Source organism: Schistocerca americana, chromosome 6 (genome assembly GCF_021461395.2).
Source record: "Schistocerca americana isolate TAMUIC-IGC-003095 chromosome 6, iqSchAmer2.1, whole genome shotgun sequence".
Classification (NCBI taxonomy): Eukaryota; Metazoa; Arthropoda; class Insecta; order Orthoptera; family Acrididae; genus Schistocerca; species Schistocerca americana.
The window spans coordinates 492,555,371-492,580,696 of record NC_060124.1 but is presented as its reverse complement, the minus strand read 5'-3'; the positions used below and the strand labels follow the sequence as shown (position 1 = coordinate 492,580,696).

The 25,326-nt window shown below is 43.1% G+C and overlaps 1 protein-coding gene across 1 annotated transcript in view; it reads left to right on the top strand.

Moving 5' to 3' along the window:
• LOC124619490 overlaps positions 1–25,326 on the top strand; it is an 880,976-nt gene that overhangs the window by 109,518 nt on the left and 746,132 nt on the right. The window contains exon 3 of the mRNA XM_047145903.1: positions 18,489–18,602. Within this exon, the coding sequence (XP_047001859.1) occupies positions 18,489–18,602 (114 nt within the window). The remainder of the gene's footprint in view (positions 1–18,488; positions 18,603–25,326) is intronic.

The window sequence follows — 25,326 nt, the reverse complement described above, 5'->3', positions numbered from 1 at the left end:
TACACAGAACACACTTGCGACCGCGACTGACACCTGGAATATTGCGGAAACGCCGTTCATTGTGAAATACAACAGCGCAACCTGCAGGCTTAGCTAACATCTGCATTTATTTTAAAGCACGCATTTCTCGTGGTATTGTCCAACCCCTGTATTACAATTAACCAGTTTCATCTCTAATGCGGCCAGTGTGGCCGAGCGGTTCTAGGCACTTCAGTCTGGAACCGCGCGACCGCTACAGTCGCAGGTTCGAATCCTGCCTCGGGCATGGATCTGTGTGATGTCCTTAGGTTAGTTAGGTTTAAGTAGTTCTAAGTTCTAGGGGACTGATGACCTCAGATGTTAAGTCCCATAGTACTCAGAGCCAATTTAGAGCCATCTCTAATGAGTCATCATTAGGACTAATAGTCCGTGTCGTGTTACGAACGTTGTGTACTCTAGTTTTATTTACTATTATGAGTCTTGCGATTCGAAACCGGGCCAACCGTAATGTATGCACGAAATGTGATCAAGACATTCGTCAGTAAAAGAGTGATCTGAAACACACTACTGGCCATTAAAATTGCTACACCAAGAAGAAATGCAGATTATAAACGAGTATTCATTGGACAAATATATTACAGTAGACCTGACATGTGACTACATTTTCACGCAGTTTGAGAGCATAGATCCTGAGAAATCAGCCAGAACAACCACCTCTGGACATAATAACGGCCTTGATACGCCTGGGCATTGAGTCAAACAGAGCTTGGATGGCGGTAAAGGTACAGCTGCCCATGACAGATGAAATACAGTTGCTTGAAAACAGTTTCAGGAACAATAGATTCCAAATCTCCATCATCATCGTCAGTATTTTCAGATGATTCACTGCCTTTGCAAGTTGTAGCATCAATTTCTTCACCCTCAACACATGATATTTCACTTACTTCCTCTTCTTCATTCAAAACTGCCTGTATTTCAGGACTACTGAAAAGTTTTCTACTGTACGACACGCCGAGATAGAATAACTGAGGTAATACATGACGACAGTTGAAGCAAGAAACTCTAACAACGGGTACAAAAAGAAGTAGTAAATGCTAATTTTGTTATTGCAGGTGTTTCGTGGAATACCTTATGATCATTCTATTTTCATAATGTATTCAAAAAACAAATGGTACAGCACAAAAACCATAAATAAATTTTATTCCATTGTAAGTATAAAACTGTACAGAAAATCATTGGATACAGTTGACTCAGGGGGAGAAAGTCATATATTTTGATAATAATAGTTTTGAAACAGGGGAGGTACATGTTTGAAATGTGCTTATGGGGTCGTATTGACCCTATTGAAACTAGGCATGTTAAGCAATGGGACATATTCAAATTAATGCGAAGTACTGCTAAAATGTAATAAGACCTCGACACTGCTGGAAGATAAAGGATATCTGTGCTGGAAACATTGACTTATCCGGCTGTAAGAGATTTTTCTACGAAGTATTCATAACATTGCTGGATAAGGAATTTCGGAACAGGCTTTTCTGACATCAGTGCCTTCATTCGCCCTGAGTCTACTCATGTAATTTCAGCTAGTTTACAACGATTTACATTATTTCCTCTAAAAGAATATATTATTCTATTGTGTTGTTCAGAATCCTTTGATATTAATACCGAAATTATCGAAGGTGTAGCTGTTTTTTCCGCCACGATTATCACAGTTCGAGTCCTTTTGTCGATTCCGTATTTTTTGTCTTCGTGTCGTCTTATGTCACCCACAAAATTTATTTTAACACGAGAACGCGAAGATTCTGCCGTCAGCTCGTATGTTAATAAAGAGGTCTACAGCGATCTTCTGCGACGTTTGAGGGAGGACATGAGAGGAAATGTCCAGAAAGTGGCGTCCGTATGACAATGCCTGCCACCTACAGTATCCAAAATCTTTTGACTGAGAACAAGGCGATGGCTGGTTCCCACCTGCGGTACTCTCCAGACACAGCTACGTGTGACCTTCTTACTCTTCTCCGAGACAAAAATCAAATTGAAGAGTCGAAAATTTGTTGTAGTGGAGGGGATTCAGGACGTTTCGCAGACGATGCTAATCGGCCTAACAAGGAAAGAATTCCAGGATGTGTTTGAAAAGTAGCAGAAACCTTGTGCTCGGTGTATTCGCGCCTAAGGGGACTACTTTCAAGATGACAATGCACCATAATTGATGCATTTCGAGATTTTTTGGAAGCCACATCGTTTTCCCTTTCAATTAGTCGCTTTATTGTTTTAAGTTTGGGGATATGGCGTCGCAGTCTACCGACCGCGGCGCAGCTATTCCCTATCCCGGGCCAAGTTAATACCGCTGCTACCGACAGAGATGCTGGAGTCGTCACCACGATGGTGTAGCGTGGCGTAGCTGTGTTTACGGACGTGGCGGCCACCAGATAAGCGGACAAACAGGCGGTGCCCCAGAGATCAACGGCCGATAGCGTGACTCCACGCGACGATATTCAGCAGGCGACAGCGAAGGGACTAAGCTCGCTATATCTTCACAGTGCCTATACTTTAGTTCCACATGACAAGGTGGATTCCTAAACCCCGCAAAGTCCCGGCTGCTCCCTGACTCTGTCAAATATGGCACTACATTTTTTATAGGCTATTACCAGTTAGAACAGCAGTTGACACAGTCTTATGATTTTTGATGCTCTAAGTCTGGCAACAAAAAAAAGAACCACGAGCTGACTTGTCGCACTGTCCTGTGCAGCTATATACGCCTGCAGGTGCACAAAGAAAACGATACAGTAGTACTGTAGCACCAACAGTACGTCACGTGGATGCCAGATGTTCTGAAACCTTTCTCCAACATTTTATGTAAACTATTCGGTAAAAATTTTTGGCAGTTTCATCACTAGTAGCCTCATATGTCAGGTTCGTGATGAACTGACTATCTTTCCTTTGATGATCATATTTTTTGTGATATTTCGAAATAACGTAGACCCGATATTCGTATAGTTCGCAAAGAAAAATAGGAGTCGCTGTGAGTTTGCGTTTAGTGCATATTAGGTCATACATTGCTGCAAATGAAATGTAGCTAACATATTGAATTTTTCTTTAGTTTGGGAAAATGGATTTTGAGTACTGCACTCTGTTCTGCCCAAATGCGGTACAATAAGCACAGTGGTGAATTATTCATAACGTTATTCATAACATAACGGATTTTTAGCGAATAACATCATGCAAAGGAAAGAATACTTTCCAGAATGAGATTTTCAGTCTGCAGCGGAGTGTGCGCTGATATGAAACTTCCTTGCAGATTAAAACTGTGTGCCGGACCGAGACTCGAACTCGGGACCTTTGCCTTTCGCGGGCAAGTGCGGGTGGTAGAGAACTTGCCCGCAAAAGGCAAAGGTTCCGAGTTCGAGAATCGGTCCGGCACACAGTTCTAATCTGCCGGGAAGTTGCATATCAACGCACACTCCGCTGCAGACTGAAAATCTCATCCTGGAAACATCCCCCAGGCTGTGGCTAAGCCATGTCTCCGCATTATCCTTTCTTTCAGGAGTGCTAGTCCTGCAAGGTTCGCAGGAGAGCTTCTGTAAAGTTTGGAAGGTAGGAGACGAGGTACTGGTGGAACTAAAGCTGTGAGGACGGGGCGTGAGTCGTGCTTGGGTAGCTCAGTTGGTAGAGCACTTGCCCGCGAAAGGCAAAGGTCCTGAGTTCGAGTCTCGGTCCGGCACACAGTTTTAATGTGCCAGAAAGTTTCAAAAGAATATTTTGTCATATGTTTAATATGCGGAACTTTCGTATATACAGATAACAGTGGCCACATATTTGTCAATCAAATAATGTAATTTTTAAGGGCCAATGATAGCTGATGAAATGAGGAGTTGTGTGGGCCTGCAAAAAGATAAAAAAACAATTTAGATGTTTCTTATACTGACAAAAAGCTTTTTTTGAGCTGTTGACCTGTCATGTCCTCAGTTGCTTGTTTAATAATACACAATGTGTCCCAGTCTCGTTAGAGCTGTAGCTATGAAAGGTGAAAGTCATGGATAATGTACACCGAATGTTTATTCAAAATAGTCTTCCCCGGAATCAATAAACAGCTGAAATCGTCTTACAGTGTTTTGAAACAGTCACTTTAGTCCTCTATTGGAACTACACTTAGTACTGCAGCACAGTTTCATTGGATGTCCTTAGTGGCGTTGTAACGGTGCACCTCTCATTGTCAACTTCAGTTTGGGGAACAATCAGAAGTTTTCTGGGGCCAATTACGGCGAATACGGCGGGTGTTGCAGGACTGTGATCCGTTTGTTGGGCAAAAATGCTCCCACGATCGTCGCTTTGTGCGGTGAGGAGCGACCGTGAACCTGCCTCTCGGTATTTGGGTCGAATTCGACGAATTCTTCCCCACAAAGACAATACTTGGCACAAAACTTGATATTATCTCACTGCTCCACTGCCGTTTTTCGACGAATGTATCACAAGTTCTGTTAGTTTTGTAAATCCTCGTCACCAGCTTTGTAGAGGCCTTGTCGCCACTGTTGTCAAGGTAGGCTGGATTTGTGAGTTCGTGGAACGGCTTCTGATGCAGTACAACGCAAAGAATTTCTCCCTGCCACTATTACGCAGCTATGCCCCGCCAGCCGGGGTGGCCGAGCGGTTCTAGGCGCTAGTCTGGAACCGCGCGACCGCTACGGTCCCAGGTTCGTATCCTGCCTCGGGCATGGATGTGTGTGATGTCCTTAGGTTAGTTAGGTTTAAGTAGTTCTAAGTTCTAGGGGACTGATGACCTTAGAAGTCAAGTCCCATAGTGCCCAGAGCCATTTGAACCAACCAGATATGCCCCAGGGTCAGGTAACAGGATAGGAGAACCAAGATTCTACAACACTCCAACAAATTAGTAACAAAGTTACACAAATGAGTTAAAAGGGTTTACTTATCTTTGTGACTTCCTGATTTCCTGCGTAATGTTCTATCGATGATACTACAAGATGTTTCGCTACATGACAGAATGGCGATGTACTTCCAACATGATGGATGCCCGGCACTTAGCTCGCGTGCGGTTGAAGCGGTATCGAATAGCATATTTCATGACAGGTGGACTGGTCGTCGAAGCACCATACAATGGCCCGCACGTTCACCGGATCTGACGTCCCCGGATTTCTTTCCGTGGGGAAAGTTGAAGGACATTTGCTGTTGTTATCCACCGACAACGCCTGACAACATGCGTCAGCGCATTGTCAATGCATGTGTGAACATTACGGAAGGCGAACTACTCGCTGTTGAGAGGAATGTCGTTACACGTACTGCCAAATGCATTGAGGTTGACGGACGTCATTTTGAGCATTAATTGCATTAATGTGGTATTTACAGGTAATCACGCTGTAACGGCATGTGTTCTTAGAAATGATAAGTTCACAAAGGTACATGTATCACATTGGAACAACCGATATAAAATGATCAAACGTACCTACGTTCTGTATTTTAATTTAAAAAACGTACAGGTTACCAACTGTTCGCCTAAAATTGTGAGCCATATGTTTGTGACTATTACAGCGACATCTATCACAAAGCGAGAAAAGTGGTCCAACTAAAACATTCATATTTCTTTACGTACTACACGAGTATGTAATAAAAAATGGGGGTTCATATTTTAAAAAAACGCAGTTGATATCCGTTTGACATATGGCAGCGCCATCTAGCAGGCCAACCATAGCGCCATCTGGTTTCTCCCTTCAAGCTAGACGAGTTTCGTCCTTTGTAGTTTTTTCTTTTGATGCTTATTTCGTGAGATATTTCGCCCGGTCACTATCAATGGACCACACTGTATAGCAAATGCAATGTACAACGACTGTATGTACACGTCTAAGAGTTCACTAAACGACGTTCCCTGTCTAATTCAGCCCTGGACGATGATCTATACCCAAGTGGGCGAGAGCTGCTCTTGTATCTTCTGTCCGCTGTCGTCCGGTCACTGAGGGATTGTACTCGGCCGGCAGTTGGCCGTGGCGAAGTCGTCGGTATCTTCATCCCCAGCGCCGCCTCTGGCGATGATGGAACTCGCACAAATGGCGAATCTCTATGGCAATGGCACCAGCTCGCATCTTCGCGCTTGTGGTGCTTTTGCAATGCCTGTGTCTTGTTCGGACGACACAGCAGTTAGATTTGAGGCCAGGACGCTGCTGCAGCGATGCTAGCTCTTTGACATTCTACACAGCTGTTGTTGGAACTTAAGGGCTCCTAACGCCGCAACTGACGCTAATAGTGCAATGGAGTTCGCAATATCACACAAGCAATCCTAACGGAACTGAAACACCCATGTACACTGAGGTCAGGATTTTGTAACAGAACTGCAACTTCAATAGTGTGATAGGTGAAACCACCATCGCTGTATTTTGGCAGAAGAAGCAAAATTTTACGTGGCAACAAGAGAAACTTGGGCGTTACTCGGAACTCGCCAGTAGTAACGCTGCTCTAAAGCAAGAATAGGTTAAAAAGTCAGGCGTCAAAAATGGTTCAAATGGCTCTGAGCACTATGGGACTTAACATCTGAGATCATCAGTCCCCTAGAACTTAGAACTACTTAAACCTAACTAACCTAAGGACATCACACACATCCATGCCCGAGGCACGATTTGAACCTGCGACAGTAGCAGTCGTGCGGTTCCGGATTGAAGTGCCTAGAACCGCTCGGCCACCGCAGCCGGCGTCCGGCGACAATTAATGCATGAGGACAAGATCCAAATCATAATGCTACACCGTCACATGATAGCATGAAGCATTATGATCTGGTCTCTGTCCACATGCATTTATGGATTATGACATCCAGTCACAGAAGTGCGTAAGGTGAATTTTATATTTACACAGTGTAAAACGTGATGTAGTCGTATGTAAGCGTGTGTCAGGTATGTGCTTGAAAATGATGTAGTGTCGAAATTAGCTAATGTCACAAATTAAATAAAGAAAATTGATATAGAGCCTACAACGGATCAGGTTTTCGTTTGTAAAAGAGAAGGTAATTGGACGGCAGGGTCTGGAGCGAAGTCGACGATCTGGCTCGTCACAAACGTGTTCCATTTGATTCACATCACGACTCTGTGCAGTCCTGTAAGTCCCAGGGATGTTAATGTCCGCAAACCATTGCTTCTTGGATGATACTATGACATGGTGCATTGTTATGCCTACGCTGGATGGTAACAATACGAAGCTATTGCGACGGTATTGCTTGCCAAAGACTCTAGCTTCCAGTAAATGATTACGTATTTTGTTACATGTCTCCAGTCCATTACATTTTTACCAACAGCCTCGATTAATAAAAACAAATATTTTTCAACAAAGATTACGGCATTGTGTCATACAGGATGTAACTGGTATGAGGGCAGATATTGTTACATGTGATACCTTAATTTGTACACACTTTAGTGTGTTCGTTGTTTTTTTTCTCTGAGTCTAACAGTATTCCCCTAAAAACGTCTCATAATTTACTACCTAACGCTTTCTACACGGTCGTAACTGCACCCTTAAGTGGGCGACACTTGTCCGCATAGACGATCCAATTTGCATTCAAGTGTCACTCTTCAATACTGGACCTGCTGTTCAGGGGAAAATCAGCATTAATGGCTTGCTCTTGCCACATGTACTTGGAACTACTGACCAACCTAAAGACATATTACTCTTAATGATTATACGAGGTGCATTCAAGTTCTAAGGCCTCCGATTTTTTTTTCTAATTAACTACTCACCCAAATCGATGAAACTGGCGTTACTTCTCGACGTAATCGCCCTGCAGACGTACACATTTTTCACAACGCTGACGCCATGATTCCATGGCAGCAGCGAAGGCTTCTTTAGGAGTCTGTTTTCACCACTGGAAAATCGCTCAGGCAATAGCAGCACGGCTGGTGAATGTGCGGCCACGGAGAGTGTCGTTCATTGTTGGAAAAAGCCAAAAGTCACTAGGAGCCAGGTCAGTTGAGTAGGGAGCATGAGGAATCACTTCAAAGTTGTTATCACGAAGAAACAGTTGCGTAACGTTGGCTCGATGTGCGGGTGCGTTGGCTTGGTGAAACAGCACACGCGCAGCCCTTCCCGGACGTTTTTGTTGCAGTGCAGGAAGGAATTTGTTCTTCAAAACATTTTTGTAGGATGCACCTGTTACCGTAGTGCCCTCTGGAACGCAATGGGTAAGGAGTACGCCCTCGTTGTCCTAGAACATGGACACCATCATTTTTTCAGCACTGGCGGTTACCCGAAATTTTTTTGGTGGCGGTGAATCTGTGTGCTTCCATTGAGCTGACTGGCGCTTTGTTTCTGGATTGAAAAATGGCATCCACGTCTCATCCATTGTCACAACCGACGAAAAGAAAGTCCCATTCATGCGCTACGGTCGCAGGTTCGAATCCTGTCTCGGGCATGGGTGTGTGTGATGTCCTTAGGTTAGTTAGGTTTAAGTAGTTCTAAGTTCTAGGGGACTTATGACCTAAGACGTTGAGTCCCATAGTGCTCAGAGCCATTTTTGAACCCATTCATGCTGTCGTTGCGCATCAACATTGCTTGGCAACATGCCACACGGGCAGCCATGTGGTCGTCCGTCAGCACCCACCTGGATGACACTTTTCGCATTTTCAGGTCGTCATGCAGGATTGTGTGCACAGAACCCACAGAAATGCCAACTCTGGAGGCGATCTGTTCAACAGTCATTCGGCGATCCCCCAAAACAATTCTCTCCACTTTCTCGATCGTGTCGTCAGACCGGCTTGTGCGAGCCCGAGATTGTTTCGGTTTGTTGTCACACGATGATCTGCCTTCATTAAACTGTCGCACCCACGAACGCACTTTCGACACATCCATAACTCCATCACCACATGTCTCCTTCAACTGTCGATGAATTTCAATTGGTTTCACACCACGCAAATTCAGAAAACGAATGATTGCACGCTGTTCAAGTAAGGAAAACGTCGCCATTTTAAGTATTTAAAACAGTTCTCATTCTCGCCGCTGGCGGTAGAATTCCATCTGCCGTACGGTGCTGCCAACTCTGGGACGTATTGACAATGAACGCGGCTTCATTTTAAAACAATGCGCATGTTTCTATCTCTTTCCAGTCTGGAGAAAAAAAATCGGAGGCCTTAGAACTTGAATGCACCTCGTAATTACGAGGGTAATTCCAAAAGTAAGGTCTCCCTTTTTTTTATAAATACGCAGACCTGTTTATTTCTACAATGGTTTACATCTGTTTACAGCTTGAACATTATCTATTTTTAGACATAATCACCATTTCTTTCGGTGCATTTTAGTAGACGCTGTGCCAGTTTTTGTATGCCCATGTTATACCAGTTCGCCGCCAGCTCCGCGGCTTTGGCGAAGAAGGATGCCGCCACTGACGTGATTGTTGCTTGGTCTCAGGTGTAAAGTCGTATGCCCAGGTTTCGTCACCCGTGACAACTGAATCTAGAAAGTTGTCATGTTGGGCTGCAAGGCGGTGAAGAAATGCGCGGGAAGCATCAGCTCGATGCCGCATGTGGCCCTCGGTCAGCATGAGTGGCACCCATCTTGCGCACACCTTCCGGTAGTTCAATGTTTCGGTTAAAATTCTGTGAGCGGTGCTTCGGGAAACCTCAGGAACCAACGCGCAGAGATCATCCAGGGTGATCCGCCGATCTTCACGCATGCTGTGCTCAACCTTGAAGACTGACTCCTCAGAAACTGACGGTCTCCCGCTCCTTTGTTCGTAGTGAATTTCGTTCCGACCAGCTGCAAACTCTCTACAACATTTACCAACATTTTTGACATACATGCACGACTCACCATACCCTTCCGTTAACTGGCGATGGATTTCAATCGGCGCAGTGCCCTTTGCTTTCAAAAACCGAATAACCGCGCGCAATTCGCACTTGGCCGTAACATCCAACGGGAGCTCCATTCTCAACGGCTGCCTGGACAAGACCGAGCGCCTCAGTGCGTCGTGCGGATGTTTACACAAAGCGCGTGAAGCACTCTTCATAACAGTGCGACCAACTGCCACACAGAGTTCTGTACTTATAAAAAAATAGAATACCTTACTTTTGGGATTACCCTCGTATTAGTCTGCAAATAAAGTAAATCTGTCTCGTAAACTGACATACGGCCAGGAGAGCGGTGTGCTGACCACATGCCCCTCCATATCCGCATCCAGTGACGCCTGTGGGCTGGGGATGACACGTGTGGTCTGAGGATGACACGGCGGTCGGTCGGTACCGTTGGGCTTTCACGGCCTGTTCGGGCGAAGTTTACTTTTTTAAATAAAGTAATTGCTGATGTAATGTTGCTCAGTAAACCGCTCCAGTTCAAATGGTTCAAATGGCTCTGAGCACTATGGGACTCAACTTCTGAGGTCATTAGTCCCCTAGAACTTAGAACTAGTTAAACCTACCTAACCTAAGGACATCACAAACATCCATGCCCGAGGCAGGATTCGAACCTGCGACCGTAGCGGTCTTGCGGTTCCAGACTGCAGCGCCTTTAACCGCACGGCCACTTCGGCCAGCAAACCGCTCCAGTCACCAATAAAAATATCTGCACTTATTTACACCAGTTACATCCAGTACAAGATATTTCCTGTGTGGGTATGATTATTAAATACGATAGAAATGTTAGGAAAATGTTATTAAATCATTATTGTCAGTTGTTGAAATTCTTCAAACATTGTTTATTGTGCATGAAATTAAGTCACTCTTTTATTACGTGACAGCATTGGTCTATTCAGTCCTTAGTGAGGCAGTCAGAGAGGAAAGGGTAACGGGTATAAAATATCGCTCAACAAATTAGTATCACTTAAAAATGGAGAAAGGCGTTGTGTAACTGTGGGTATAAATACACAAGGAAGTCGTGTGCTTATGTTTGAAGACTGTCCTTTGCCTCGATGCGGCTTCGTTCGTTGCTTCATGACGGAAGCACGAAAGGTGGAGTGAAAGCTACGATCTTAATGCCCCTCTCACGTTCTGGTCATTTGATGGGCCGCTCTCCGTCCAGTTTCAGACAGTGCGGGCATCGTAAATGACGAAACGGCAGACAATCACCTGATTCGCGTGGTTCGGAGAGCTAATTCTACTTTTCTTCCTCCTCGTGAACTGTGTCCAATCACTTATCGTCGTGTCCTTCAGATATCCAGCCTATAGCAGCATGTCTGTACACAGCATGACAAATTATGATTGTGACAGCGTTCTGTTTACCTCCATTCAGTCTACGTAACGATCATACGCTATCTGATCAAAAGTATCCAGGCATCCCTATAGAATGGGGACTTGGTCGCTGGATGTACAATGGGTGCACCCCCCCCCCCCCCCCAGTATAAATGAAAACGGAAAGTACAGGATGTTCACAAATTCGGTGTACAAAAGCAACCTTTAATTGTGAAAAGGGTCAATAACTTACAAAAAATATGTGATAAAGCACTGCATGAAGTATATCTTCAAGTTTTATTACCTCCTTGCACCGTTAGTTTCAGACATTCCCGCTAGATTCCGACATTCCCGCTAGGTGGTTTGTGCGAATGAGTTATTCCACCAGTCATCGTGGAGACGTATAACGGCAGATAGTGGGTGCAGTGTTGTTTGTGGTTTCATGAATTCAAATCCGTTACAACAGTTCAGAGACATCAAAGGATATGTGTTCCGCCTTTTTGTAAACACACTGGTTTTTTTTCTCCGCTCAGGGACTGGGTGTTGTGTTGTCTTAATCATCATCATTTCATCCCCATCTACACGCAAGTCGCCGGCGTCACATCGAAAGACTTGCACCAGGCGAACGGTCTACCCGACGGGAGGCCCTAGTCACACGATTTTTTTTTATTGAATAAATGGCCTCTAGTGGAAACCATCCATTATCGGGTGGTTCATTAGACCATTTTTGTTCAGTATCCTCTCATCGATTAATCCGTAGAGTTTGTACACGGGGGAGGGATCACACTATATAGAACTACCTGTACGTCTTTATAGTCAGTGTAATTTAATACTGACCGCTTTAACGGGCATGAAAGCTGGGGCTACTCAGCACATTCCTAAATATAATTTGATTCTTTCTCCGTGAGAGTTAGTCTCAGCTCCTATTCTGTCATATCTCGTTGCTTTATCTGGTAGTTTATGATAGTTTTTTTTTGTTTCGAGTGTGCGATCTATCTCTGCAGAGAAGGGTGGGAACACAGGATGCAAGCTCCTGTCTTTGAGATGAAATACAATGAACTTGCGAAGAAAGAGTTAGACAGTGACAGCGAGATTAAAGGAATTTCGAAGCCACTGCGTTGATACATGTCAGATAACATTGTTAGAGACATTCCCTGTTTTCCCATCTCCATTTGATGTCCTTGAATGGAGAGTCTTGTTACTCTGATCTGGCGATATGCAGTGCTATTAACACCGCAAGGTCATTAGTTTGCTTTGTACGTATCGTATAACTTCCGCACAGATTTGCAAACAAGATGCTAGATTTACACCACATACATACTTTTAATGTGGTTCAGACACGTGCGTTTCAGATTAATTAAAGCTTCATTCATTTTTAATTACCCAGTATTTGGTTTAGCTTACAACAACATACAACGCTGCACTAAACTGAACGTTGTTAATGAAGTAATACTGCACTTCTTAATCAGAGCTGTATTGGCAAATGATATGGAGTTAGGGATTGGTGATTGGTTACCCACTCTCTGTGAATGTGTAGTCAGAAAACAAAATATTACCAAATCTTTTTTAAAAGAAAATTTCGTTGTATTTAAAAATATTGAGACACGATAAGCTGGACATCTGTTAAGTGAAAGGAAATCATGCGTTTGACGGTACTGTTATAACGTTAACATGAAGTTGTCCACGTGAGAAAGTCTTTTTTATGAAACCATAATGATTTTAAGGCTTTCACTGGCCATGTTGACACGGCTCTAGCATCTTCTTGTGGTTTTATTGAAAGCATCTACATTCCAGATAATGCAATGTAATTACAAAAGCTTGAATTCAGTTATGATGTATATTATGATTATAAAAGCATATAATCACTTGAGGTGAACTAAAGCTTGCCCACACACAGATACGCACACATAGTACAGAGTGATTATGCATTATTACATTATTACTGCAAAATTGTCCATAATATTTCTTAGTACATGTAAATTAACTTTACAATTTTTGTCTCCAAATTTTTCAATTTGTCGTTCACTTAGTAGTAAATCAAGCAAAACGATACCCTAGGAGCCTGTAATTACAATGTTAACAGACAAATGAATATTTTTAAAATAATAAGTAGTTTATTAAACTTATAATTTTAAAAAGCCAAACAAAATAATTTTGCCAATATTTTAAATAGTTTTCTTAATAAAATGCTGCTTCTACTTATTTGGTGAAGTTTAATGGCTTTAAAATGTTTACTAACATTAAATTGTTAATTAATAACTAATAAATTTCATAAATAGCTTAGAGAGATAATATTCGTGAATTTGTGTTATAAACCATGTTAACAATTATTAATAGTCAAACTTGAGTATGTTATGGAAATGTTTTGATTACCTAATACGCTCAGATCATCACTTATAATTTTATCATAGACAAAATTTATAGATTTTCAGATAAACATGTTTCACTATTTTGGGAAGAGTATTCCAGGGACTGACAGCTGCATGTAAGAAGTGCAGCTAGTTGAATCTTGCAAAAACAAACAATTTGTTCTTTTGATTTTTAGTTATTACCTGTATTCACACAATTTGGTTCTCTTTATTGCCATGTATTCCCAACATCGACTGTAACTTCAGAGTACCATATCTGTATTATTCCGGTGAAAACTTTTTTGTCAGCATTAATTTGAGTCCATTGAAATTTCCTTTTCCTTTACATGGGATTTCACATAGCCTTTTTATTTCTTAGCGATTTTTATTTCCAATTAATGTTCTTTGAGCGGAGCATTTGCTGGTAAGGAAGTAGTTGTAACGAACTAGCAAATTGTCAATCAAATAATCCAAAGGTTTATTTTTTTGCTAGCTGATTACCTGTCCTTGTCTATTTAGCTGTCTCAAACTTATAGAGAATTTTTTTTCCTCACACAATATTTTTTCTGTAGGCTAGTCATTCAAGACTGGCGCTTGCTGACACCCTCTCTTAAATCCACCTCGATTTCTTAGGAATTATAAGTCGTTGGGACTGTTATTTTACATGTCGCCTCTTTCACGGCTCTGCCCCACCCGTAAAGGTATCAGGGGTACAGGGGTGTCTTACGCCCAAGGTAAGACAAAAGTGTACGAAATTCCGTCGGAATAGTTCTACCCAGTCCAGGGATATGTTAACCCGTCCGACTATACGCACACATTGGTGTACAAAATCTTAACTGGCATGATGTGACACTACCAAGTAACATAGCTCGATGAAATTTTGGCCATACATGGAAAGATCTTCTACAGTGCAGTACAGAATGTATGTGGAAGAAATACACAATGAACTGAACTAAAACAACACTCCATCCGAACAGGACTTGGGAGGCCCAATGGTACCAATCGGTCGCCGTGTCATCCTCAGACCACAGGCGTCACTGGATGCGGATATGGAGGAGTATATGGTCAGCACACCGCTCTCCCGGCCGTATGTCGGTTGACGAGACCGGAGCCGCTATTTCTCAGTCAAGTAGCTCCTCAATTGGCCTCACAAGGGCTGAGAGCCCCCCACTTGCCAACAGCGCTCGCAGACCTGATGGTCACCCATCCAAGTGCTAGCCCAGCCCGACAGCACTTAACTCCGGTGATCTGACGGGAACCGGTATTACCACTGAAATACGCAATGAGATGATCATAAATGACGCTTTTATTCAAAGATAGTTATTACAATGAATTCACCGCGATTTATGATGGCCGCCTGGACATGACAAAAGTTGGGACATGTTATGGTGTGTGGTAAGCTGCACGGCAGTGCATGTTCTGCAACGCGATCCCATGATGGGCACAACGCTTGTAAGGAGTTCTTGTGGATGGTCGTGCTGCAGTACGTCCACAATGCATCCCCCACGTGCTCGATGGGATTTAAGTCGCGGTAGCGAGCAGGTCAGCCCATTCACCGAATAGCCTCTCGTTCCTAGAGCTCCTCCACATGCGCTGTTCGATGCGGCCGCACATTGTCATCCATAACAGTGAAGTCAGGGCCGAATGTGCCCCTGAAAAGACGCACATGGAGAAGCAGTACAGTCTCACAATAACAATTACCGGTGAGTGTACCGTGTTCAAAGGTTTGAGGTCAGTACGCCCATGCATCGTTATGCCTTCCCAGCACTATATCACCTAGACCACAAAAACGATCATGTTCCACAATGTTCCTGGGTGCATTACGTATTCCTATCTGCGCCAGAATCACTAGACTGAACCTGTTCTCATCCGAGAAGAGCAATCGACCCCACTTCACGTTGGCCCAGTGCCTATGCCCTTGGCTCTTTCGCAAACGGTGCAGCCTACGATCGGTTGTGAACGGAACAAACGTACGAGGGTCACTCCAAAAGATATGCACACTATTTTTTTTTTAAATCCATCTTTTATTTTACATGTTTGAAAGTTTTACAGTGTGTAGATACATCCTTTAGGAACAATATTTTCATTTCTCCACATAATTTCCATCCCTCTCAATTGCCTTACGGCATCTTGGAACCAGCGCCTGTATACCCGCACGGTAAAATTCTGGACCAACCTGTTGGAGCCACTGTTTGGCAGCGTGCACAAGGCAGTCATCATCTTCAAATCTTGTTCCACGAAGAGAGTCTTTCAGTTTTCCAAAGAGATGATAGTCACATGGAGCCAGGTCAGGACTGTAATGCGGGTGTTTCAGTGTTGTCCATCCGAGTTTTGTGATCGCTTCCATGGTTTTTTCACTGACATGTGGCCGTGCATTGTCGTGCAACAGCAAAACATCCTGCTTTTGCCGATGTGGTCGAACACGACTCAGTCGAGCTTGAAGTTTCCTCAGTGTCGTCACATATGCATCAGAATTTATGGTGGTTCCACTTGGCATGATGTCCACAAGCAAGAGTCCTTCGGAATCGAAAAACACCGTAGCCATTACTTTTCCAGCAAAAGGTGTGGTTTTGAATTTTTTTTTTCCTTGGGTGAATTTGCATGATGCAACTCCATTGATTGCTTCTTCGTCTCTGGTGAAAAATGATGGAGCCATGTTTCATCACCTGTCACAATTCTTCCAAGAAATTCATCTCCACCACTCTCGTACTGTTCCAAAAGTTCGCTGCATACCGTTTTTCTTGTTTCTTTTTGTGAGCCACTATCAATATCCTGGGAACCCACCTGGCGCATACCGCAAACACTTCCTTTCCCTATCCCCACGTAGCGTGACAATTCGTTCACTGTGATGCGTCTGTCAGCAGTCACCAATTCCTTAACTCTCTGCACATTGTCTGGAGTGTGTGCAGTATGAGGCCTGCCGCTGCGAGGACAATCCTCAATATTGCCGTGCCCGATTTCGTCACGTAACCTGCTTGCCCACCGAGTAACTGTACTTCGATCGTCAGCAGCATCTCCATACACCTTTTTCAACCTCTTGTGGATGTTTCCCACAGTCTCGTTTTCACAGCACGCGAATTCTATGACAGCACGTTGCTTCTAACGAACAAGTGTAGCCGCCATCTTGAAGACATGCTGTGACGGCGCCACTCACGGGAACAGGTTGAACTAAGTTTGAAAACAAGCGGGAAGGATGTATCCACACACTGTAAAACTTTCACACACGCAGACTGAAAACTGTATTTTTACAAAAATAATGTGCATTTCTTTTGAAGTGACCCTCGTACTAGACGTCGGATAAAGAGATCACCGGTACGCAGTAGTCGAGTCACTTTGGAGCGGTTTTGGCAGTCCTTTTAAGTGTGGTTTCAATCTCACTCATTGTTTGTCGTGATTTCTTTCTTACCCGTTGCAGTGGTTGTCTGCCGCTTTGATTGACCGTGGTCGACCATCTCCTAATCTTTGGGCAGCAGTGTTAGTGGTCCGGAACGCTCCCCATGCACATGAAACACTGCTGTGAGCAATATCGAAATCCCTAAGCTATACTTGTCGCACTTCGTCCTTCTTCCACTTTCCAGATGATTCGTCCCCCTGTGAAGTCATCCAAATGTAGTCTCCGGGCCACGTTTCAATCAAAAACAACACCACTGTGCACTGTAACTGCTCTTGGATTGACACACAGTGTCTTTTTCCGTTCATTCAGCTGCATCCTGTTGCGGGGCCAGCTCCATTTGGCATGGTGATCTCACATAATTTGACATCCAACTACCTGCGCGCGTCCGGGAGACCTCTGGCAGCGTACCCACGCACTTTCATTCATTTCCACCGAGCTGTTAATATGTTATATTACTAGTTTACTTATCTCGTCCTTAAGTTTCGCATAGCAGTATACAGGGCGATTCACGAAGATATGCAAATATTTTAATTTGTCATTCTACAAGTAAAACTAAAGAAAAAAGTTCATGTAAACATAAGCCCGAAAATGTTTAGTTACGGAGTTACGGCTAATAAAAGTTTTGCCTGAAGTGTAGCAACTTCGGTAAATTCGCTTCGTCGTCTACTGGTACCCGGGATACGTTGAACCATCCATAATATCATCATCATCGTCTTCACGTATCGAGCGCTCGTAGTGATTATAAACGTGTCTCCAGTAACATTCGAAATACTCCAGTAATGGTTCGTGCATTCGGAATCCTCCGAGTTGTGTAACGTACGCGATATTCGTTAACTGCAGTCGTAGCATTACCGTCACATTTGCCGTATTCCTCTGACGTAAATTTGAAAGGCATCCCTATTTCATAAATAATCTACGAACTACAAAAGTTACAATGTGGTTTCACTTAAATACATTGTTGTTGTTACGTTCTTTCACTGAACAATACAGAAAACTAACCCGTTTCTAAGTTGGAAACGACTGACACAACTCACCAACGGTTTCTATAAATCACATTAACGTTTCTACATTCTTGATGGAAAGTAAACAAATTTCCTTGTGTAATAATCTTTGCTTCTCTGGATGTTCTAGAAAACTACTGCAGATACACGTTTGGGACATGTTTTATTAGATTCACCAGACCAATAACAACAAAATAAATGGAAATCGTGCTTTACATTAATCTCGTGCAGTTTTGCGATGGCTTCATATTAGCGAAGTTGCTAAATTTCAGGCAAAATCTTTTATTAGCCGTAACTACGTAACTAAACATTTGCGGACCTATATTTATATCAACTTTTTTCTTTAGTTTTACTTGTAGAATAACATATTAAAATATTTGCATATCTTCGCGAATCACCCCGTATAGTAACAGAAATCTTCCTGTTGTAGTGAAATGATAGTATGAATAAGTTTTTATTCTGTTTTCTCGTGACTGTTCACTTTCTACTGGGATGATGATTACATGATGGAATTCTTTCATCGGTAGATATTTTATTGCGATGACATAGACAAGTTATTTATTAGGTGAGTGGTCGCTGCTGGTAGCAGATAATTTACTGGTGCTGATTTTCCTATTTCCAGACTCAGAACAGCCCTGTATCTCGCCAGTTCTCGGTCAGCTCGTGCCTCTACGATCTGCATCCGTCGAGCGTTCACAAGGAGCTGAAACGGTCGCGGAGCACGGAAGAAAACTATGTAAGAACGTGCTGCTTATAGATTGCCTCTGCTTTAAAATAACATACACCCATGTGCTGGTTGGAACTGTGGGGGACTCTACACACCAGGACAAGCTAACATACGATGTACATAATTACCGACAGCAGTCAGGTACTTTCATAAAACATCTCTGAGAATAATTTGGTGTGGAAACTGCTGAATGTAATCTAAGTTCTTGTGACGTCGCTGCACGATCACCAAGAGTTTTTCACATTGAGTTTAGACTGCTTCAGAGCTGAACTTAACGATTTAGAAAACATTTCAGTTGCACTTAACGAACTGGGAAAATCGTGTTCCAATCGCACTTGACACATGAGACTGAAAATAGCGGTATGTTTCCTAAGCCTTATGCGTTCTATTTTGATTACAAGAACGTCGCTAGTGACATGAAAGCTATACTCAGTTGCGTGCAGTTCCTCGTGGTTTGAAATATGATATTCTTAATTAAATGTAAGAAACTATGATTGTACGTTCGCGATTAAAAGCGTGCCACAAGTCATTAGCTTTGTGTACTCCCAACAAACAGTTATGGCGTTACAAGCAGTATTTTCGGTAATACAGAAAATCACGTTTTCTTAAACAGCCCACAGAAAACGAGGCGGCTAAAACACTTTGAAAGTTACCTACCCAGCGAGCTACACGTACAGGAAGACCAAATGTCCATTTCGTCAACAAACTTTTTTTTTTTTTCGTAAGCGAAGCCCACAAGAAATTACCTCATCATGAAAACAAACTATGAGATAGACATTGGTTACACATTTGTTATTTTCTTATCCGGAACCGTTGTGCGCGGCTATGGGTAGACGACACGGTCAGCACTGTTTTCAACAAACGGAACTTGATATTCCTTACTGTGGCTTCTGCGTAGCATGCTACTCGAAAAAAACTGTATGGCTTCGGCTAGCACGACACCACTGCTTTGCACTGCGAATTACTTCCTATTGAAGAGACAACTGTAGACATTCATTTAACGCAGATTGTGACACTTGCATTCGTAGGACACAAGGCACCCGTGCAGAAAGTCGAAGCGGAATATTAGTTTGCACCACGCACATGTGTAGCAGTGGCGACGGAAGACACGTTACTCATTCTTTCTGGGGAACCACTGGTGTGCAAAAGGCTCACTACGTACAAAAGTGTAGACAAATGGAAATAAAAACAACAGAATGTTAGCTGAGGGTTCAGATGAAACTTTAGTGTGATGATATTGTTGCCTGTTTTACTAACTACAGCCATCTCCCCCCCCCCCCCCTCCCCCCTCAACATGGCCGAAACAAGTGCAGCGCATCAAATCGTACAAACCACCACTTTCTTTTCTAGAGATGGCTTATTATAATTTCCCGTATTTTATGTCTGCTAAGTTAGTTCCAGTTCTCAAATTTTTATATGTGCTTGACAAATCATCTTTTTTCTAGTTTCATTTTTGTAATTTTCTAGCTTTATTTCCATAATTTTCTAAGTTAATTTTGGTAATATTCTAGTTTTATTTCTGTATTATTGTACGAGGGCTATTCAGAAAGTAGGGAATGTTTCCGTCTGACGCCGCTAGGCGCGCGCCGATCGCGTAATTTTGACATGTGCGTGCTCGGCAGCTCAGTTGTCATCCATCCGTGACAGCGGAACGCCTCTGCGCGTCTGGTTTTTTCGATATTCGAGTTTGAAATGTGCGCTGCAATCGAAAATCCCACCAGTCGTGAGGTGCGGTCTGTGATACGGTTTTTGTTGGCAAAAAACCTAAAACCCATAGAAATTTATCGTGAACTTTGCGAAGTGTACGGAAACAACGTAATGAGTGAATGTTCCGTCCGGAAATGGTGCATGCTGTTTAAAAATGGCCCAACCAACGTTCATGATGAAGAGAAAGTGTAGGCCCGAGCATTGTGAGTGACGATCTTGTCGCTAAAGTTGATGAAACGATTCGTGAAAACCGTCGCTTCACAATAACGGAGCTTTGTCTTTCTTTTCCACATGTTTCACGGACTTTGAAATGTGACTCGAAAGCCAGGCTACCACAAATGTTGTGCACGATGGGTGCCCAAAATACTTACAGAGCACCATAAACAACAACGAATGGGGGCAACGTTGACATTTCTGGAGGCCTACTACAAACATGGTGATTCATTACTGGATCGAATCGTAACCAGTGACGAGACTTGGGTGAAAGACGTCGATTGCGAGACAAAATTACAGTCCATGGAGTGGGGGCACATGAGCCCCCCCCCCCCCCCCAAAAAAAAAAAAAAAAAAAAAAAAAATCAAGAAAATGTTTGCAAACCTTGTCAGCAAGGAAGTTGATGGCGACAGTGTTTTGGGATAGGCAAGGTATGCTTATTATTGATTTTCTCGAACGTAGAGCAACCATAAATTCTGTCCGGTACTGTCAAACTTTGCACAGCCTTAGAAGAGCAGTTCAAAACAAACGCCGAGGAAAGCTGATATCCAAAATTTTGTTTCTGCACGACAGACCGCACTAAAGAACTCCTTAATTCATTCAAATGGGAAATTTTCCCTCATCCACCCTATTGCCCCGATCTTGCACCCAAGATGAAGAACTGGCTGGCAACGCAGCGCTTTGATGACGATGCAGAACTCCAGGCGGGTGTGACTCACTGGCTGAAGTGTCAGGCGGCAGAATTTTACGACGAAGGTCTTTCAAAGCTTGTCCACCGCTATGATAAGTGCCTCAGTGTGTTTGGTGAGTATGTGGAAAAGTAGTATGTCAGTCGCTCTTTCAGATGTATATAATAAAATGTATTTCTTGTTCTTAGTTTTCCTTAATGCCAAAACGTTCCCTACTTTCTGAATAGCCCTCGTATTTATATTTTCCACTTTTCTTTCTTCCAGCGTTTTCGATATTTCGATCACACGGTTAATATGTAACTTCCACAACTTTCACAGATTTCATTCATAAAATTAGCATCTCCTGAAGAGATACTCTGATGGAAAACCCTGGCCCAGTGCTTGGTAGGCAAACACGTGGATTTAGATTTACTTTCTGTCGACTTCGAGATCGTTAGAGACAATGCTAGTTTAGTCGGAGAATGATTGGGAGAGCTATTGAGCAAGGTGGGACAATATTTATGGCACTGGATGCACGTTTCGAAAGAAGAAAGGAAGACAGTGATTTAAATTCCCATAAGCTCGAGCTCATTAATGATTATTCACAGGTGGAGGAGACCTCGCCTTTAGGGTAGCGTTTTGTACATTGAAACGGTTTTCACACTTGTGCGTCTAGCCAGCCCTGTAATTGAAGAGTAATTTCTTTCAGTTTTAAACGATAGCATTCACTTTTCGTGTGCTGCGGTCTACTTCTATGATCTCAAAAATTACTCTTGAAGACTAAGATAATTCCAAATGTGTAAAAGAGTTCTGAAATTCAAAAGAGCTACAATCGAGAAAACCTTGTAAAAACTGTTATTTGATAGTCTGTCTGTAGTATATTACAACCACTAACCACACTAACCAGCGTTCTTTTTTTTTTTTTTTTTTTTTTTTTTTTTTTTTTTTTTTTTTTTTTTGTCATCATTCCTGTTTTCTATGGCCCGTCACGAATTCCTCTCTTGTGTCAAACAGTAGTAATCGCAACTCACATCTTCAGTTATTTGCTGGATCTGTCCTGATCTCTGCCTGCGTCTGCAGCGTTACCTTCTACAGCTCTCCCTAGTACATGGACGTTCCAGAATGAGATTTTCACTCTGCAGCGGAGTGTGCGCTGATATGAAACTTCCTGCAGATTAAAACTGTATGCCGGACCGAGATTCGAACTCGGGACCTTTGCCTTTCGCGGGCAAGTGCTGTACCTGCCCGCGAAAGGCAAAGGTCCCGAGTTCGAGTCTCGGTCCGGCACACAGTTTTAATTTGCCAGGAAGTTTCATACCATGGAGGTTATTTCCTGTTGTCTTAAAAAATGTTCTATCATCCTGTCGCTTCTTCTTCCCACTGTTTTCCGTATAGCCCTTTCCTCGCAGAGTATGCGTAGAACTTCCTCATTTCTTACCTTACCAGTCCTCCCGAATTTCAAGATTCGTCCAAAGCACCACATCACAAATGCTTCGATTCTCTTCAGTTTCATTTATCCCGCCGTTAGTGTTTCGCTACCATCCAATACTGTGCTTCAAACGTACGTTCTCAGAAATTTATAATCAGTAAGTGAAATCAAATTAAGGAGAAGTGTTACAAAAACCATTTGCAAGTTAAATACATTTGGAAATAAAAGATGCTGAAAACTAATACAAGTATTTATTTTCAATACAGATAAAATTGTTAAGACGTGGAAGAAACTCATTTAATTTGCAAGTGTAACATGCTCCATTTTTGAAGAACTTCTTCCGTTTCAAGGTACAAGATGCCGAACAACTGACGAAGTGTGGCTTAACCATTCACACGTGATATAAGTAGTTTTAAAAATACATAGAATTTTGCTCACTAAAACATTCTGTAACTGAAGAATTAACATTATCCTCAAACAGCTTTAATATATTATACAGCACTTAAATATGTAGCTGTGCGAGCGGTCTAGGGCGCTGCAGTCACGGACTGTGCGGCTGGTCCCGGCGGAGGTTCGACTCCTCCCTCGGGCGTGGGTGTGTGTGTTTGTCCTTAGGATAATTTAGGTTAAGTAGTGTGTAAGCTTAGGGACTGATGACCGTAGCAGTTAAGTCCCAGCAGTTGAGTCCCATAGTGCTCAGAGCCATTTGAACCAAGTTAAGTCCCATAAGATTTCACACACATTTGAACAATTTTTGTAGCTCTGAAAATGTTTACAAACAATGGACAGAACACATCCTCCTCTCGCACAACAAAATCAGTAGAAATTGCGTTCGGCGCTCTTTGCCACTCACGCCTTCATGTGATTCTAAAATCGGTCAATAGAGTGAAATACCGACCAGGAAAAAAAAAGGTAGGTGTTAGGGTCTACCATCCCGTTGATATCGAGATCATTACGGATGGATTACAGCTTCGGATTGTTTTAAGGATGGAAAAAGAAATCGGCCGTGCCCTTCCAAAGGGAACCATCCCGGCGTTTGCCCGGAGCGATTTAGGCAAATGACGAAAAACATAAATCAGGATGGCTCGACGCGGTTTTGAATCATCATCATCCTCCTCCCGAAAGCGAGCTCATTGTGGGAAGCACTGCACCACCTCGGCCAATACCGAGCAAGAATCATCGTATGTTCCTAAGTACACTATTATCAAGGTACAACAACACTCTTACGTACTTCCATAAAAACAATTTTTGAAACGATCTGACATACAGACACTTCATTGAAATGGCTATCTTTCTTGCTTTTCCAGGTGGTGTCGTTTTGAAGCTACTAATCATTTAATAAGACGAACTAAAGTGAAATCTTGTGGGTGAATGGAAAAGATCGCAACAGAGGATTGCGAAATTCGAGGTTACAGGTGGGATAGAAGGAGGAAACGACGGTCCCTAATAATCAATGAGAAGATATTAATCTGGTTGAATTAAATTTTCCTTGAGACATATGAGTCTCAACTTTATCTACGATAATGACAGAAGCTGAAGAAATGAATTAAAATTTGTGCCACAGCTGGGAGATGAACCGAGGTCTACTGCATACTGGGCAGTTTTGCTAGCCATTACATTACCGTAACAATTACACTGCACAGACTACCCTAGTTCAGTGTCCTCCCTAACACAAACTTCAACTGACACCTTCAGCCTACTTTTCCGCTTCTTAAATCGTTAGTATTACCGGGGCTCTTCGTTATTGGAATAGCTGGGGTGCTACTCCAATACCGGAGAGGGCCATACTGACGATTTAAATAGGAGAAAATAGGCTGAAGGTGTCAAGTTTGTGATAGGGAGAGCACTGAACCAGGGTAGGCTGTGCAACTGCATCAGTTATACCGCTGTGGTGGTGTAATGGCTAGCACATCTGCGTAGTAAGCAAAAGTCCTGCTTGTGGCACATATTTTAATTCATTTCTTCACCTTCTGTCATCGTCGCAGAGAAGATATTATGGCCACAAAAGCTAGCAGACATTGCAAATAAAATGTTGTCTCGCGCTCCTCTCCAACATTCTTCTGCTTCTGTATTCACCTCCCCTGGCGCAGAACCATCAAGTATCTTGGCGTAACCTTGGACTCTTCGTCTTATGTGGAAACCCCACATAGACGAGGTCCGCAGGAAGATCTGTGCCAGAATGTCCATCCTATACCCACTCCTCAATACATCCAGTTCCCTTCTCTGCTCTGTAGGAGTGAATGTTTATCAGGCCCTTATACGGCCAGTAATGGAGTATGCATGCCCTGTCTGGGGACACGCAGCAAAGCAGCACCTGGACAAACTCCAGAGGCTGCAGAACCGCTCCCTCAGGAGAGCACTGCATCTACCCCTGAGATTCCCCACCGACGTTCTGCACGCCGCAGCTGAAAACCCACTCCTAAAAGAGCGCTTCCAAGATCTGGCAAGGGCCTTCAATGAAGGCTCTTCCAGATAAGGAAACGCCCTCATCCACTCCCTAGGTCGGTATGACATGTCCCGCGACAAGCACAAACACCTAATGACGATCTTCGACGACTAAGTCGAAGAGAAAATCCCCATATCCAATCCCTAATCTTCCTCCCTCCCCCATAATACAAATCATCTCGCCAACCTCAGGCAAGTACCAGACACACACAGAACATTCATCACATTACGCAGACACCTAAAAATCACAGAAATAATCACACACACACA